At 46.2% G+C, this 18,718-nt stretch overlaps 1 protein-coding gene across 4 annotated transcripts in view; it reads left to right on the forward strand.

Annotated features, from left to right (window-relative positions):
- Positions 1 to 1,932: 1,932 nt before the first annotated feature.
- LOC137547321 (pirin-like) overlaps positions 1,933 to 18,718 on the forward strand; it is a 79,772-nt gene continuing 62,986 nt past the window's right edge. Inside the window, exons 1-3 of one of the 4 annotated variants that reach the window (XM_068270786.1) lie at positions 1,933 to 2,019; positions 6,893 to 7,131; positions 17,211 to 17,303. In XM_068270786.1, the coding sequence (XP_068126887.1) occupies positions 6,901 to 7,131; positions 17,211 to 17,303 (324 nt within the window). In that variant the 5' untranslated portion in view covers positions 1,933 to 2,019; positions 6,893 to 6,900. Of the gene's footprint in view, positions 2,020 to 2,049; positions 2,411 to 6,892; positions 7,132 to 17,210; positions 17,304 to 18,718 lie in introns of those variants that run through there. The other 3 variants (XM_068270789.1, XM_068270787.1, XM_068270788.1) reach the window with 3 other exon arrangements.

An 18,718-nucleotide genomic window follows, 5' to 3' on the forward strand; every position in this document is an offset into this window, starting at 1 on the left:
GGCATCTCTAACTACTTAATACTGATGGTACTTCTGGCTACCTAATACTAAAGGGCACCCGTAGCTACCTATGATGGGCAAGTGAAGTAAGGGAGAAGTGACAGCTGGGACAGCCAGCACACTTGTAATGCAGTTTGGCGGCGCATCGCCAATCAGGCATGCTCCTGGCGGCACCTATTTTCCTCCAATCCAATTATAATAATCAAATCGGATGGTCATAGCTACCAACTTTTTGATATAAGAAAGAGGGACACTTAAGTCCCTGGCACACCCTAACAAATACCTTAAAGTACAACTGAAGGGAGAGGGATATGGAAGCTGCCCGATTTATTTATTTATTTTTAAACAATAACAATAGCCTGGTAGCCCAGCTGATCTATTTGGCTGCAGTAGTGTCTGAATCACACCAGAAACAAGCATGCAGCTAATCTTGTCATATCTGACAATGTCAGAAACACCTGATCTGCTGCATGCTTGGCGCAGCACGGTGGCGTAGTGGTTAGCTCTCTCGCCTTGCAGCGCTGGGTCCCTGGTTCGAATCCCAGCCAGGGCACTATCTGCAAAGAGTTTGTATGTTCTCTCCGTGTCTGCGTGGGTTTCCTCCCACATTCCAAAAACATACGGATAAGTTAATTGGCTCCCCCCTAAAAAATTGACCCTAGACTACAGTACTTACACTACATAATATAGACTAATGGTAGGGATTAGATTGTGAGCTCCTTTGAGGGACAGTTAGTGACAAGACAATATATATACTGTACAGCGCTGCGTAATATGTCAGCGCTATATAAATACTAAAAATAATAATAATAATAATAATAATAATAATGCTTGTTTAGGGGCTGTGGCTAAAAGTATTAGAGGCACAGGATTAGCAGGACAGTCAGGCAACTAGTATTGATTAAAAGGAAATAAATATGACAGCCTCCATATCCCTCTCATTACAGTTGTCATTTAAAGATTTCATAGTACATATATGTAGTTTTATAATTCAAACCACACTGGTCCTTTCTATCCTGGTTCATTTTCCTTCATATTAACATTGGAAAATAAGAAATATATCAATTTAAAGGGTGGGACTAAAGTTTAGAGTCAGTCAATTAAACACATTTTTCAGTAGAAAAATTCATATATTTACATAGATCTGTACATCAGTCCTAAAAGAGGGACAAATGGTTAAAGATGGCCATACACGTATAGATTTGCAGCAGATTCGACTATCAGATAGATTTCTGGCAGATGCCTGTCAAGTCCAATCTGACAGAAATCTGATGTGTGCCACACACTAGGAACAGATTTCCAATAGATTTCAGAATTAAATCTATTGGAAATTGATCTAAATGCATTATTGGACCATTAGATCCAATGTAACTCTATGGGCCATCGATCTGCGTCCAGCAGCAGATCGACCTAGATTCTCCTTCCTGTCAGATAGATCAAATCCATAAAAATCGATCAAAATCGGCCACAAATCGATCGAATGAAGAATTTGATAGAATCGATTCCTGATTGATTGATCGATCAATGGCTGAAATCGACTAGTGTGTAGGCTCCTAAGCTGGCCACTAACGGTCCAATTTCTAGCGAAAAATCGCTGAGCGATCAGAAATTCTGATCGGATTGGTTGTAAATAATCTCAGTTGATGGGCACAATCGATAATGAACGATTATAAAAACAGATGTATGGCCACTCAATCAGTGATGCTCTTCTACAGTTCTACTGAAAGCAGAAAATCTGCATTCTCAATGTTTTTAGCAGGGCTGAGCCTCAACTTGTGCACTGCTGTGTGTGTACATATTCCAGCATCAGGCAGGATATGACACAATATAATCACAATAACAAACACTTCCTTCACAAATCAGCAAGCTGTCTCCCTAGTAACTGTAGCTTCTCCGAGATTGGTTCCCTTTCCTGTCAGTCTAGGAGGAGGCGGGACTTCCTGTACTCATACACAGAGTGGTCTGCAGCATGTGTGGTTTCAGTGCGTGACGTCACCGGTGCAGTCAGCTGATTGACTGGTGAGTGATTGGCATTTGCAGCATGGCTCCTCCTGATTGGCTGCATGTTAAATAATGTCATGCTGTCATTATACTCTAATGAGCAGAATAACCTCCCTCTGTATCTATAGAAAAACAAAAGTTTGCTTTCTGTATCTATAGTACCCCCCTAGTAACTATGCAGCCCCTGATCTGTGAGTGAGGTCATGCAGAGTGCAGGGCAGCCACAGTCACAGCTGGGGTACAGTCATAGCTTATATGAATAGTGAAAGTCACTGCTGATCCCTTCTTTACACAGCAGGCTGGATTTATGCTGAATCATTGTGAACTAGTGTAACAACCAGTCATTATATAAGCTTGTAGCACACACTGCCCTGTCATTTCAGCCCAGGCTTCCTCTGAGCTGCAGCAGGTAACTATCATTATATGTGTCTGTATAATCTATTCTAGCCTATATGTGTGTGCTGCATATATGTATCTTTACATTATTTGTTGCTTATTGATGTATATTTACATTATTTGTTGCTTGTTGATATGGGACAGCACTGTATAGAGGCATAGCCATGGTGTTCAGAGCCTGGGGGAAAAATACAGCATTGGAGTGCCCGGGAACACTTGTGGTGTGCAAAAAAGGGCGTGGCTATGTATTAGAATGTGGGTGTGGTCCTGGGTGGCGCGCCCACGTAATCATCAACGCAAGTGTGCTTATAGCAGCCTGCATTTGGTATAGTGCAGCATGTCCCTTATTATTATTTTGTATTTATGTAGCCCTGACATCTTCTGCGGCGCCCTAACCAAATTTATTGTTTTGTCTTAAAGAGACACTGTAACAAGAAAAACGTCCCCTGGGGGGTACTAATCTCTTTCCCACGGGGGCTCGCTGCAGCCCTTCAAAGCCGACCCGACAGCCAGTTCAATATTTACCTTTCCAGGCTCCAGCAGGGGGCGCTGTTTTGGCTCTTCTGACGGAGATAGGCAGAAATAGCCGATCTCCGTCGGGTCCGCTCTACTGCGCAGGCACAGGAGACTTGCGCTTGCGTAGTAGAGCGGCCCAACGGAGATCAGCTATTTCCGCCTGTCTCCATGGGAAGAGCGGATACTGCGCCTGTGCTGGAGCCAAAAGGTAAATATTTACATTGCCGCCGCCCGGGAGGATTTTCACCGCCACCGTGGTACTGTGGGACCGTGGAGGACGGGGGAAGCCTCAACAGGATCCTCAGGCTTCCCCCACCCGAGGTAAGTACCCCTTAGGGGAGGTTTTTCGTTACAGATTTTCTTTAAAGCAGAACTGTAAATTCCTGTAAAAAAACAAAACACAGTTTCACTTACCTGGGGCTTCTGCCCGCCCCTTGCAGCCGTCCTGTCCCGCGCCGGTCCTGCACGAGCCTCCGCTCTCCAGCGCCAGCTACTTTCGCTACTGCCGTCGACAGCAACTGCGCCTGCACACTCCGGGCTATGCGAAGCTTTCTTTGCATTTCTGCCCGCTATAGTGTCCTGCGATATTAGCGCAGGACGCTATTGCGGGCTAGAACGCGAAGAAAGCTTTGCGTAGCCCGGGGCGCACAGTTGCCGCTGACTTGCAAGTCGGCGGCAATGAAAGTAGCTGGTCTGGGAGAATGGAGGCTCGTGCAGGACCGGCGCTGCACAGGACGCCTGCTGGGGGCTTGGGGAAGCCCCAGGTAAGTGAAACTGTTTTTATTACAGGAATTTACAGTTCCGCTTTAAAGGATACCCGAGGTGACATGTGACATGATGAGATAGACATGTGTATTTACAGTGCCAAGCACACAAATAACTAGGCTGTGTTCCCTTTTTTCTTTGGCCTAGTGCACACCGAGCGGTTTTTGGAGCGATCCGCCAGCCGCATCCGCCTGTAAAAACGCTTGGCTAATGTATTGCAATGGGATGGTGCACACCGGCGGTTTGAGGTTTTTGCCCAGCCGCAAACGTCCCTCCTGCTACACGTTTGCGGTTTGCAGAAGCGTTTCTGCCTCAATGTAAAGTATAGGAAAAACGCTACTTCAGAGCAGTTTTCCAGGCATTTTTGTTACAGAAGCTGTTCAGTAACAGCTTTTACTGTAACAATATTTGTAATCTGATACACAAAAACGCACCCAAAACCGCTAGGTATGTTTAGAAAACCTCTCTAAACATGCCTAGAATGGCTCTGAAATCAGCTCCCAAAACCGCTAGCATATTGCGGATCTGCTAGCGGTTTTGGTGTGCACTGGGCCTGACTCTGCCTGAAAAAGATAAACATTAGGTATGCAAGTGACAGTTACTGCCCGGGTCGGACTGGGTCAGACTATAGCATAACCATCACTGATAAGTAATTACAGCCATAAAACACTTTCAGTAAATGGCTTCTGAGAGCAGGAAAGAAATGAAAAGGGTCAATAATTCATAGATGTGAGCTCTGGCATACTTCAATGAAGGTGTCATTGACCAGAGACAATGAAACAGTAACAACTTAAAAATCTAGATTTAAATATAAAATAAAACGGTGGAATATCTAAAAAGGTCATTTTTAGGAGAAAGAGGATAGATACAATTGTTTTTCTAATCAGTTTATTTTCACCTCGGATGTCCTTTAAATGTCCCTTGCAATCTAATCCTCACCATAGTCATCATGTAGTGTACGTATCGTTGTCTAGGGCCTATTAACTTATCTGTATGTTTTTGTGATGTGGGAGGAAACCGGAGTGTCTGGAGGAAACCCACACATACATTGAACTGGAGACTCAGCGCTATGCCACCGTGCTGCCCCACCGGGCTATCCTTGAAACATCGCTCCCTGTCCCACACAGACCGTCCTTGACATCCACTCCAGAGGCATGGAGGGTACTCGCTGTCATTGTTGCCTCCTATCCTCTGTCCTCCTGATCAATCGTGATGGGGCCAGACATCACCCAATCCTCCTGGACTTACATTGCGCAGACTCACTCACCCCTGTCCTGCTAAAGTTGGGCCACTCTTCTCTACCTTGCTAGGCAACGCTGCAGGAAGCTGGTGCCGCTACAGAGCCTGGCTTCCTAGCTTGCCTAGCAGCAGCACACAGCTGGCCCACACCTCCCAACTCTTTGATGACGGCTTATGAGGGCAAGTGATGCACAGGGAGGAGGAAGGGTCTTGGCACCGGGGACTCCGGTTATTTAATAAACTACTGCCAGTGCCATGTGGCCATGCGGGGAGAGGCGGCAGGTGGGCAACCAGCCGTGCATGTCCTTTGTGCCACCAGATCCTGTGCCCGGCGACAGAAGTTCCCCCTTGCCGCCCCCCCCCCCCCCCCCCCCAGCTATGCCACTGCGCAGAGCATATAGTCTTGTCACCATTTCACAATCTAATCCCTGCCATACCATACTCCTATGTCCACAGTCCATCATAGTCTAGGGCCAATTAACTTATCAATATATTTTTTGGGGATGCAGAAGGAAACTTTAGGAGCTAGTATGATTGAGGTGAGCCAGCTAGAAAGTCCATAGGGATATTCGGGTAACATGATTGGATGGATAGCATCCTCATGAACTGCTAGGTTTGAGATAGGTTGAACCGTAGTGATAATATGCCCACACTATTCGTCCAGTTAGAATGTGGTGCTGCTGGTCTAGTTTAGTGGACCCAGCAGCAAACTTCATAAGGAACAGTTCTCCAATCACAGCACCCTCCACAGTGCGAAGCGTTGGGATTGGCAGAATCATGTGTAGCTTACTACAGCCTATCTGAAATCTAGCAGTTCGAGAGGGTGCCGTCCACCCAAACACGTTGGCAGAATTCCCCTATGAGGTTTCCTGTAGGACTGCTGAGTTGGAGTCGGAGTTGAGGATTCGGAGTAATTTTCGGTAACCGGAGTTGGAGTCGGTGATTTCATAAACTGAGGAGTCGGAGTTGGATGATTTTTTTTACAAAATCCACAGCCCTGGTAAGTATTAGACTAAGGAGTCGGATTCTGAGCTATTTTGGGTACCCGGAGTTGGAGTCGGTGGATTCATAAACTGAGGAGTTGGAGTCAGAAGATTTTTGTACCGACTCCACAGCCCTGATTTCCTGCTGGGTTCCCTAAACTAGACTAGTGCCCAGATTTAGAACTGGCCTGATATTTGCTATACAGGTATTGCAGAGTTTACCAATTATGACATTTTTGTATATGCCTTTAAAGGACAACTGTCAGCAGGGGTATTTGGAGGCTGCCATATTTATTTCCTTTTTAAACAATACCAGTTGCCTGGCTATCCCGCCGATCCTCTGCCTATAATACTTTTAGCTATAGACCCTGAACAAGCATGCAGCAGATCAGGTGTTTCTGACATTATTGTCAGATCTGACCAGATTATCTGCATGCTTGTTTCTGGTGTAGTTCAGACACTACTGCATCCAAATAGATCAGCAGGATTGCCAGGCAACTGGTATTGTTTAAAAGGGAATAAATATGGCAGCCATCATATCCCTCTCATTACAGTTCTCCTTTAAAGTGCACCTGAGTTGGTGCCGTCCGGCCAGGCGCGCTCCCGTCTCGCACCCAACGCCGGGAGCGTCCTGCGCAGTAGTACAGCGCAGGCACAGAACGCACCAGGCCACGGAAACGCGGTCAGGCCCAGGCATGCTCAGTTGGCCTCAGACCTGAGGACTTTCCGGAGCCAGCTGCGGACGACCGGAGAGTCAGAAGAGGACAGCATGGGAGCGATAAGGCCAGAGCGGGCTGGAGGAAGCCCCAGATTGTCTTTATTCGCCCGTCTCAGGTTCCCTTTGAGCAGTCAGAAAACTTCTTTATGTTTGCTTTTTCTTTTTTTTTCAGATACATTTTAAAGGTGTGTTTTTATTTATTTATTTTTTTCTTGCATTTGCAGTGGAGCACAGTCATCCTCTAACAGTGTACGTTTTTTTCCCTCTTTGGCAGGAAGTCCCATGTTTATAGCTGTTGGCCTGCTGCTTGTGTGGAGGGTTTTTGCACTGAGTTCTCTGGCTGAGGCTGTTGATTCGTGTTACAGATCGCCGCTCCACAACCAGAACCCCGACCTGTGCATGTTCTCACAAGCAGCAAGGATGGCCGGCAGAAAAGTGGTGAAGACTGTCCTCAGTGTGGAGCAATCGGAGGGCGTCGGGGCCCGCGTCCGCAGGAGTATCGGCAGGCATGAGGTATGTGCATGAAACTTTAGATTTTGATATAAACCTTATGTTAACTGAAAAACGAGAGCCTGAAGTGAGAGGACTATGGAGGCTGCCATATTTATTCCCTTTTAAAAGGAACCTTAACTGAGAGGGATATAGATGATTCCTTTTAAACAATACCAGTTGCTTGGTAGTCCTGCTGATCTCTTTGCCTGCAGTAGTGTCTGAATAACACACCTGAAACAAGCATGCAGCTAATCCAGTCTGACTTCAGTCACAGCATCTGATCTGCATGCTTATTCAGGGGCTGTGGCTAAAAGTATTAGAGACACAGGATCAGCAGGAGAGTCCGGCAACTGGTATTATTTTAAAAGGAAAAATCCACATCCTTCTCAGATTAGGTTCCCTTTAAGCAATACCAATTGCCTGGCAGCCCTGATGATCTATTTGGCTGCAGTAGTGTCTGAATCACACCAGAAACAAGCATGCAGCTAATCTTGTCAGATCTGACAATAATGTCAGCAACATCTAATCTGCTGCATGCTTGTTCAGGGTCTATGGGTAAAAGTATTAGAGACAGAGGACCAGCAGGATAGACAGGCAACTGGTATTGTTTAAAAGGAAATAAATATGGCAGTCTCCATATCCCTCTCACTTCAGTTGTCTTTTAAGGTGCCCATACATCACTGGATGTAGGCCAGATCGACCATTCGTTAGATCCCAATCTAATCAAAGAGGAAGCTTTTGCCTGGCCACACACTGACTGCACTGTGATTTTCAATAGATTTCAGCATTGGAAATTGTGCCAGGCCGCCCCCCCTCCCTTCAAGTATATGTGTGGTGGGCGTGACTCTGAGTTCCTCTACACATGACTGGAGACAGAGATAGTGACATCAATGCATGCGCCCGTGTAGCGGAGTTCAGGGGGTCACGGTCAGGGGGTCACGCAAGGCCGGTCTGCGGGCGGGTCAATCGATCAGAGTCAGAAATCCTCTCACACGGTCATTTTGTCCATCACGAAGCGTAAACCTGACTTTGCAGTTTGATGAACTGACTAATGGAGGGAGCGTTCGGACGCCAAAGGATTTACCACACACATACAATTCAAAGATCTGCCGCCAAGCGTGTTACACAGCCCGCTACTGTAATTATGCTAATACTTCGAGAACGCTCTGTTAACCCTTTGCAGTATGCAGGAATCTGGGTCAGCTCTGACTATCTGAGCCGGATTCTCGCATACAGGTTATAAATGTATACTTCTATTAAACACAGGGTAGCGATTTCAGAAGAATGAGTACGATTGTGTATGTTCAGCAACAGGTCATAACCGCTAAACGATTTTTAAAACGTTTAATAGCAAAAATGCATTACATACAGTTATATACACCAATTAACATATACACACAAAGCTTAAAAATAAAAGTGATAAAATTAGAAAGTTCTTACTTAGTTACGGATGAGCAAGTCCATTTGGAGAATGAAGAAACAGTTTAGGCATTAACCACCCTGGCGTTCCATTAAAATCGCCAGGGTGGCGTGCAGACAGTTTTTTTTTCATTTTTTTTTTTTGTGAATCATTGTAGCTAACTGAAAGTTAGCTACATGATTCACCACTAGAGGGCCCATCTGCCCATCTAGCCAGATCGCTTTTATAGCAAGCAGAAAATCCCGTTGTAAATGGGATTTTCTGCTTGGCTTCCCTCGTCGCCATGGCGACGATCGGGATGACGTCATCCACGTCATGGAGTCGGGGGGTGTCCGATCCAGCCCAATAGCGCAGCGTGGCTCTGATTGGCCAGGCTGTGCAAGGGGTCTGGGCGGGGGCTCCCTTACGCTGCTGCGATCAGACTCTACACGCAGCTAGCAAACTGCTAGCTGCATGTATGAAAAAAAAAATGATCAAAATCGGCCCACAGGGGCCGGAGATATCCACTGCGGCGGTAATGGACGAGCTGAGCTCGTCATTACCGCTAAGGTGGTTAATGTTAAGAGTCCTTGAAACACAGCATGAGTTCGGTCCTCCTTGAACCCATGCTCCAAGCTCTTCTCTAGCAGATGAAATTATGAAAAGACAGGGGCGGGCTCTGCTGGCCCCATATTTATACAATCTTAGAATTGGGGCTGGGTTACCTCCAAATAAGTTGGAGGGAAGGCGGGGTTATCTCCTGGCAGCAAGGTTGCCACCCCCAGACTCAGAGCAAGAAAATATACCATTTATTAATAATCTGTGTGGCTCCGCCCCAGAGTGGCGCATCGCAAATCCGAGGCTATATTTATAAGCGGCCTGCAACCCTGTATGAGGCTACACATGCCTATTCTATCGCATTCGCTCTATGCAGGCTGAATAAAGCAGTTTCCCTACTGATTCCGGACCGTTAGAAAATTGTAATTCAGATGAATGATAGAACTGGCTTATGGGTATCAGAAAATGTAATTTTTGTCTTTCTGTGACAAGCCTATTTTGAATTATTAATAAATAAAAGTTCTCTTTGTTTGATTGTATGATTTTGGCGGGGATTCTTACCTCTGCCAGTTCGAGCTGGCTTTTTGGGAGAAGGGCTGATTGTTATCTGCTGAGTCTGCTGAAGCTACTCCATGGCCACCATTTAGTCCTAGCTTGTAACACCTATGTGTCACCAGTTACGTGTGAAAAGCTGGAGGAAGTGGAGGGGGTGAGGGGCTCTGCTTTTAATGGCCCATACTCACAGGCTACAATTGTCGCCGCAACATGCGGCGCGCGCGTGTTGCGGCGACAGGTCGCCCGTGAGTATGCGGCGTTGCACGGGCGCGCACCCCGTGAGTACGCGGACTAGCGACAGCAACATAATTGCAAATAGACGGCGCTTCTGGCGGGGGGAGGGACAACAGCGACAGCTTCCGCCGCATCAGTTGCCAGGTCCCTCCGCTGTGTGTATATACACACAGCGGAGGGACCTGGCGACGAGCTTGCCCGTGAGTATGGGCCATAAGAGAAGAGAGGGAAAAGACATCTATTGTACATTTACACAGGACTGACAGTAATGGTGCTGGACCATACGAAAATCGTTGGCGATTACACACAACTTTCCGTAATGTTCACCACAACGGTGACACCGAAGGAGGAGTTGTGCCGGTAGATAATCGAGCATTTGGTACGGGAAGGGATGCCTACAGCCGGGAGACAGGCTGGGGTCCGTCATTCTTTGTGAATTCAAACACTGTTGTACGCTTGATTGAGCTCTTGAGACCGACATTTTCTGCCATGCCCAATCAATCCATTTGACCGATTTCGATGTCCTGGCCGGGATCGAATCAGGAACGCAGCGCTGCAAGGCGAGAGCGCAACACATCATTGTGTTCCAGCGGTTCTGGGGGGTGTGTTTAGCTTTCATGGACAGCAAAGAGATAATTTGCATATTCTGCTGTGATGCATTGTGGGTGACATCATATGCTCACTCCAAGCTGAATAATCGCAAATTGCTTCTGTTTTAAGAAGGCAAAATTCTGTTCTGTTCTACACGATGATAGGCGTAAAACAGAAGTTTGCCTTCTTAAAAAAGAAGGTATCTGCGGTTGGAGTGAGCTCTAAAGTATCCCATGATGCATCACTGCTAAATATGCAAATCATCTCTTTGTTGTCCCTTTAAGCTAGCCACACCTCCAGAACGGCTGGAATGAAATGATGTGTCATTGCAAACAGAAATACCTTCTGTTTTAAAGCAGGACCGAGATGAAAAACTAACTATAAAAAGTAACTTGTCTATATATCTTATCTAAAGTTTAGATAGTTTACACAGCAAATCTAGCTGCAAACAGCTTCCAAAGTTTATGATTACTTATTCCTGTGCTACAATGAGGGCAGCCATGTTCTGTTTGTCGCATTGTCACAGGCTGAGGGCTGGAGATGCTATCAGCTTGGCTTTGTGTAAATTCAGTCCACTCTCCTCCTCCCCTCTCCTCTGAAATCTCTGGCTAGTAACACCTCCCCCTCCTCCTGTCCAGACTGAGCTCCCATAAGCCCTTGCTACCTGGGACTGAGTGCCAAGGCTCTCTGAAAAGCTGTGGGCGAGGCTTGTTTAGTTTTATAGGGAATAGGAGTATTAAAACAAAAACAAAAAAAGTATTTGGCTTGAGGAATGCCCTATAAATAATATGAAAGGAACACAATTATGCAATGTGTAAAAGTTTATCTCGGATCCACTTTAGGGAAATCTGTTAGAAAAAAATCCTCTGGGGGATTCTTACCTCGGGGGGTGAAGCCTCTGGATTCTAACGAGGCTTCCCCCGTCTTCCAGTGTTTCGGCAATCCAGCGCTGCAGCCTCCTGAACCGTGGTAAACCGAGGTAAATATTTGCCTACCGCGATCCTGCGCAGGTGCACCATCGGCTCTCTGTTCGGGGTAAGGCGGAAATAGTCAAACCCGATCGGATCCGCTGTACTGCGCAGGTGCGAGTCCTTTGCGCCGGCGCAGTAGAGCGGATACAATCAGGTGCGGCTATTTCCACCTTACCAGAATTAAGAGCCGCTACTGCGCCTGCACTGGACCCCGGAGAGGTAAATATATTACAGCTTGTTGGGGGGTAGAGGGGGTGTTTCGGGGGAGACAGCGCCTGATTGCCTGCAGCTGGGATTGGGGCCCTGAGGTAAGTATCCCCCAGAGGTGTGTTTTTTTTTTTTTTTTTTTTTAAGAATAGCATACTACGAGTAAGTAAGGCCCGGTTCACATTGGCGGTCGCCGTCCGGAATTGCCGTGCTGGAGCCGGACCGCATGCGGAACGGACGCATGGCACAGCAATGAAAATCTATGCGTCCGTTCACATGCGTCCGTTCCGTCCGGACCGGAGCCGGACCGGATCCGGACTCCGGCATAAGACCCAACATGCGCTATTTTTTGGTCCGGCTCCTCCGGCAGACGTATCCGGAGCGGAGCCGGACTGTTGCATCCGGCCAATACAAAGCAATGAGAACCGGAGAGCGCACAACACACTGGCCGTAAAAAACGGACGCTCCACCCCACCTCCCATGCTTCCTCCATGCTACAGCGGCCATCCTGGACGGGGACACATGGGCCCAGCGCCCACAGAGTGGAGCAGCAGCGACCTGACGCTGGAGCTCCCCGGCAGCAACATGTCCGATACGTCTGATAACGAGGAGGTGAGGCCCTACAACGACCCCAGAGCTTCTGCCGACCTCCCAGACCCCAGGTATTATTATACAGCTTGTTATCTCAAACGGATCCGGACCGCAACCATGTTCATACCGCACGGAAAACGGATGCAAATGGACCGGAACGGATCCGGATAGGAACCGTACGGATCAGGTCCGGTCCGGATCCGGTGCGGTCCGGACATCCGTTCCGGTTTCTAAAAAACTGCAAGTGTGAACAGGGCCTTAGAGTAGTAAGAGTGCTTTTTGGTCCTTACGCACTCCTAGCAGTCCTGGTTCCCCATGAGCTTGCTGCAGGTCGGCTCCTGTCCCAGAGTTCAGTGGCCAGAAACTCATTTAATTTGGGGAAGTTTAGCTGCACTGTAGATGTGCACATGGGTTTTCACCACCCGATCACTTTAGTGCAAGGCGAGTTGAATGACGGCTTTCGCTTCTGCTACTCAAATTCCCGGCGGCGTTAAATACTATTCCCCCTCCGAGCAACTTGTGGGAGATGTAATTTGGGGTCCAATCGTTGACAGCACTCCAATTACACTGCGGCGTTGCCTTAGAGATAACATGTCTGTGGCGGTACTCAGGTCAGGCGCAGCGCGGGGACGAAAGAGCGTGCGCCAAAATGACCTGCTTTGGCCAGGCCGAGGGGAGAGAGGGTCCAGCCTCAGGGTGCAGTGTAGGAGGGGCACACAACTCACTCAGCTATCATTCCCTTGCTGTGTTTGAAGCAGAGAGAAATAAGAAAAGGGGATACATGGCAGTGACTGCAAGCCAGATAACTAGAGATTGAAGTGGAATATAACCCAGTATTTCTAAAAGATTATTTACAGCATATAATATACTAACACTTTTTTTTTTTTTTTTTTTTTAGTAAAACCGCATTTAAAGGGTTACATCACAGGGCTGACTTTTTCTCCTGCAGGGGCAGCCCCCATAGGAACTGGTGATAAGCTTATCCTCTGTATAGATTCTTTACTTGATACAATTAAGTAAACATTCTCTGGCTGTGCAGAAACTTATGCTAATGAGTCCTGGGGTGAGTGTGGAGTGAGGCCTGCATTTCTGGAGTGAGGCTGCATTTCCACTTGTGCGGTGCGAATCGCCGCGGTAAATGCGGGCCCATGCGAATTCGCATGGATGACGATGTATGCGAATTTAACCATGGCAGTGCTGGTGTGCTGTTCCATTGTTACTATGCGAATTCGCATGCAAATTCGCATGAAAATTCGCATACCGAAACCTCATGCGAATTTCCTATTAACTACATTGTATGCGATTCGCACAGCGGTATGTGAATTATGATGGCTCTGCCATGCGATTTTTTTTTTTTTTTTTTTTTTTTTTTTTTTTTTGCACAGAAACGCAAAGGAATCCTGACAAGTGGAAATAGTCCCATTCACTTGTATTGCTATGCGAATTTGCATGCGAAAAACGCATGCAGATTCGCGATAGTGGAAATGGGCCCTGAAACACAGGTCAGAAATCACTGCTGCTGCATTTACAACAGAACTACAGCCGTTATGAATAAAATGCACCAGCAGCTTTCAAAGTAAATAAACTGAACTTTGGGAAGTTATTTCTAAATGAATTATAATACTTGTGCACAAAAGCAAATATGATAATTGTATGGGTTATAAAAACTAGGGAAAAACATTTTTGTTGAATATTTTGTCAGAGTTTTAAACCGCTTTAAGGTGTTGGGGGCCCTGGGGCACCTCTTATTCTAATAGCAATCAGTGTGTGATGGCTGAGGTGGGAGGGATGGAGGGGCGCACTTTGGTGTCTCAGCCTTGGGTGCTGGAGGACCTTGTCCATGCTCTGGCTAATATAGCTAAGATAGTAATATCTTGCTGTTGAACCCTGTTGTATGATCAGTGGCTCCCCTCCCTTCCCTCTCCTGACTTGCCCTCAGTGTGTTCTCCTGGCCTCCGCTTACATTCGGCTGAACAGATCTTGCCAACTGCCATTCCGTGACGCCATTCTTGTTTTCTTTGGTATTAGCAAAGTAAACGATCGCGCAACAAATTAGGAACACATCCAGCGAATCCTTTTGTCTGTGGAAGGAAACTATGCTTCATACTTTGTTTTATCTTTGATGTTTTTCAGCCTTTTATAAGCTCATCTCTAGGGAGTGAGCTGCATATTCCATCAGGAAGCTTCGTAAACACAGTGCTCAGGTTACTTTTTCTTGTTTGTTTGTTTTTTAAAGGAGGCTCCTACAGTTAAAACTCATTTTAATTTAATCATGTGACCTGCCTCTCCAGAGCTGACTACAGTCTGGCTCCCCTCTATATCGCTATACCTGAATTGAGAGGGATATGGAGGCTGCCCTATTTATTTCCTCTTAAAGGACCACTATCACAAAAAAATGTAAAATTTAAAATACATGTATAGAAATAAGTATGTTTCTTCCAGGGTAAAATGAGCTATAAATGACTTTCCTCTTATGTTGATATCCAGGGCCGTTTCTTGGGCAGTGCAGGCAGGGCGACCGCCCTGGGTGCAGACATGCAAGTAGAAGAAGGGTGGCGCAGGCAGAAGGACATAACCGCTAGGGAGCTGGTGATGCACAGTGCCAAATGGAAGAAGAAAGAGGATTACCAGCGCAATCACCTTCCTTGACTCCCCCTTTGCTGCCTGCGTCAGACGTCAAGTCATCATCGCGTCACCACCGTGGGATGACCCCTGATGTCCTGTAGCAGTACTGCAGGCTGTCCGTGAGCGCCGCCCATGGAGAAGTCGTCTTTCCGGGCTCTCTTCCCCTGCGTGTTTTCCTGGTCCCTGCTTCCTCCTGGATGAGCAGCTGGTCACTAGTAAGTAGGCAGATCGACTTGTGATCTGTGACTGTGTGACTGTCCCTGAAGAGTAAGGGTTCACGAGTCGAGGGGGGAAGGGGGCATAACGTTTTACACCCTCGCCCTGGGTGCAATTTAGCCTAGAAACTGCCCTGTTGATATCACTTACAGTAGTTAGTAGAAATCTGACGAAACTGACGCATTTTTGACTCGTCCATCTTCTCATTAGGGATTCTCAGTATTTAATTTTTACAAAGACACTCCTGGGAAGTTGTCTATACAAAGCTGCGCCCCCACCTGTTTGCACACTATTTTTGCAGTTGGACTGAGCAATTACTGTTAACTAAGTGCTTACAAAGAAAACCCTGAGAATCCCCCATGAGGAGAAGGGCTATTCCAAAACCTTTCAGATTTCTGCTACCTACAGTAAGTGACCGCAACATAGAAGAAAAGTACTTTATAGCACATTTTACTCTGGGAGAAATGTACTTTTTTTATTATTTATCTGTTTTTTAAAATTTTAATTTTTTTTTTCAATAGTGGTCCTTTAAAGAAAACCTGAACTGAAAATTAAAAGTCAAAATAAGCATCCACAAGTCATACTTACCTTCCATGTAGTCTACTCCTCAGTGTCTTTCACCTGTCTCGCGTCCTGTTTGTTCACTGTGATCAAGGGAATTTTCCGTCCTCCATTTTGAAAATGGCCATTAGCCATAACAGCTTTCTGGTCAGCACACAGTTAAACTGTAACATCGCCCACTTGAGCCATTGGGAAACATGGACATTACCTGGTACACCAGTTTTCCTCTCAGCTATAACTGACAGCAACTGATATATTACTGACAGCAACTGATATATTTCAGATCTGACAAAATATTGTCAGAACGGGAAGGGATTATTGTCAGAAGAAAATGGTGAGCTTCTGAGAGGAACTGATGGCAAGGTAACTATGTAATGTTCATTTGAAGTTACCTCATGTGTTTATTTTAAATATTTTTACTCAGTACAGGTTCTCTTTAACCTCCTGAGCAGTATGCCCGACACTGTGTCAGGCATGCCGCTTCAGAGGTTTTGCTGGCCTCAGGTGGTCCCTAGTGTAAATCTAATGGGTTTAGTGGCTTTATTACAAGTTACCTAGCACTAGGCTAGCTTGTTTAGGTGCCCCCATCACCCCCAATAGAGCCTCTATATACATTGTGCTGGCTTGCTTGCAACAGTTAGAAGAGTATATTAAAACTACAAGGCCCAGAAACTGACTGTGGCCTGTATGCAGTGTGCAAGTAACCCACACAGATATCTGTATCTATGCAGTGTTACCCACAAAGAGAGCTATGATTAAGTAAGTTAAATCACACAAGTAGAGTGGGAAGAAATGCACTGGTGGTAATACAATGGGCTTGATTCACAAAGCCGTGCTAACTGTTTAGCACGGGCGTGCTAAACAGTTAGCACGTGAAGTGCTGCGATCGCGGACATTTGCGTGCAATAACGCAGACTTTTGCACGCGAACGTCAGCTCTGCTTCCGCACGGGAGGAAGAGGTTTTGAAAACTCTACCAAAAACGCTGGGTGTGCACCAGGCCTGAGTCTGTCCCCTGTTGTGGAGAGTCTGCAAGCACCGCCATGTGAAATGAGGAAAAAGAGAAGCTCCCCCCTTCATCCCTCTGAGATATTACGCTGAAACCCAGAGAGGCGTCCGCGCGCCTCTCTCAATCACACTCCTGGGGCTGGAAGCGTTCTGTGCTTGCGCAGCTCACCAAGATTTTAGTCAGTGTTTGCCCATTGTAAAATCTTTCCTCACTTTGATTAACATTTTTGAAAAGTATCACAGGTGGCGACCTTTATAGTCCTGTCAGCTGCAGCTCTGCAGAATGTTTGGATACTTACAGTTCCAAAATACACCTGGCACCCCAGAATGCTCTTGGAGAAGAATTCCGCATAGCTAATCAGCCTAGGCTAAACCTCACATCACTAGGAGGGCATTGCATACCAATATACAGCAATATTTAATTACAGGAAATGTTCTTCTGCTGAAACTAGGAAAATGTAATTAAAAGTGGCTATCCTGAATAATATACTGCATTCGGCTCTATATCACTACAGGGCCTCTTTAAACTCTGCAAATGTTACTTGTATTTCAGCAGTTAAGCAAAGCTATTTTATTTTTATTTAGCTCAGAAATTTGGATCCGTTCCTGATGTTGGATGAGTTCAAGGTTGGCCGACCAGCCGGTTTCCCAGACCACCCTCACCGAGGCTTCGAAACCGTAAGAGCTACCGCTATATAAGTGTCTTATACCTCTATACGTGCAGTTGGGTTTTTACCAAGCAGTTAAAGAAGAACTCTGAGGCAAGAGTCGCTATTCAGTCTGAAAAAATGGAAACCAATCTGCAGTGTTGGCTGAGAGCAGCTGACTGTCGGCAATAGGGAACTGCTGTGGGAAAACACATGAACTCCACTTACCTGCGATTGTCCATAGGGGAGTATTATGTGTGTTTTCACACTGTGAATAATGCATGCAATTCTTTTCTGCTGAAGAGTGACGTCAGCACTGGAATGCATGCAGCTGGTGAGTAAGCTCCCTCTCATAGGTGCTGCTAGCCTTTACCTGGCTACCATACTGGGGAAGGGTGAGGGAGTGCGTCGAATACACTGGTGTGGGAGGGAGCACATTATTTAAAGTGGGTGAGGGGGTCCAAATTCCACATAAGGGGCCCCGAGGTCTGTAGCTTGTCCACTGAATTGATTACTTGCTGTCCTTCCTCCCCTCCATTTTCTGAGACTCTTTCCTCTGCAGTGCTGCAGCGGTCAGAATCCACATACCTCTCCCTGTGTGTGTTGCCTGTTTCTCTCCTTGCTCCCCCTGGTCCCTGAAATGGCTCCTTGAATAGTTTGGCTTAAAGTGTAACTGTCGGGCATAAAGTCAAAAATCAATTATTTATTTGTATCTGGTAAACAAGTAATAAGGATGCTAATCAGGCAATCCAAAAGTTAAAATCTCTATTACTTTTCTTGTTTATAAATGATCATTCCCAAGTTTACCTGACTCTTATTTGGTACGTTGCCGCACAAAGGAAGTTGCAGGGCATGCTGGGTTGTCCTTTTATGCTTCTGTACATTAGTTAAGTCTGAGGGGAAATAAAGAAGCAAAAAAAAAAGATAACCCAGCATGCCCTGCAACTTCCTTTGTGCGGCAACGTACCAAATAAGACTCAGGTAAACTAGGGAATGATCATTTATAAACAATAAAAGTAATAGTGACTTTAAACTTTTGGATTGCCTGGTTAGCATCCTTATTACTTGTTTACCAGATAAAAGTAAAGAATTGATTTTTGATTTTATGCCTGACAGTTACACTTTAAGTCCAATGTTTAGACAGGAAGAGGCAGGCTTGATGCAATGTTCCCTTCCATTCCTCTTCCCCGCTCCCTTCATTCTCCTTGAATGATGATTGGTGATATCTTGAATGGGTGATATGGTGGAGGAGTTGGGAACAAATCTCAGCAAGCCCACCTCTTCCTATTGGAAATTTTTTGCTTTAGCCAAAAGTCAGATTTTCCATTTAGTGGCTGCAGGGATCACTGGGAACGAGGAGAGGAACGGACAACACACAGAGGTACGTGGTTCCAGCATAAACATACTGCTGTGCTAACCTTGCATAGCTTTGCCTCAAGTCAGGTG

This window comes from Hyperolius riggenbachi, chromosome 2, assembly GCF_040937935.1.
Source record: "Hyperolius riggenbachi isolate aHypRig1 chromosome 2, aHypRig1.pri, whole genome shotgun sequence".
In the NCBI taxonomy this organism is placed as follows: Eukaryota; Metazoa; Chordata; class Amphibia; order Anura; family Hyperoliidae; genus Hyperolius; species Hyperolius riggenbachi.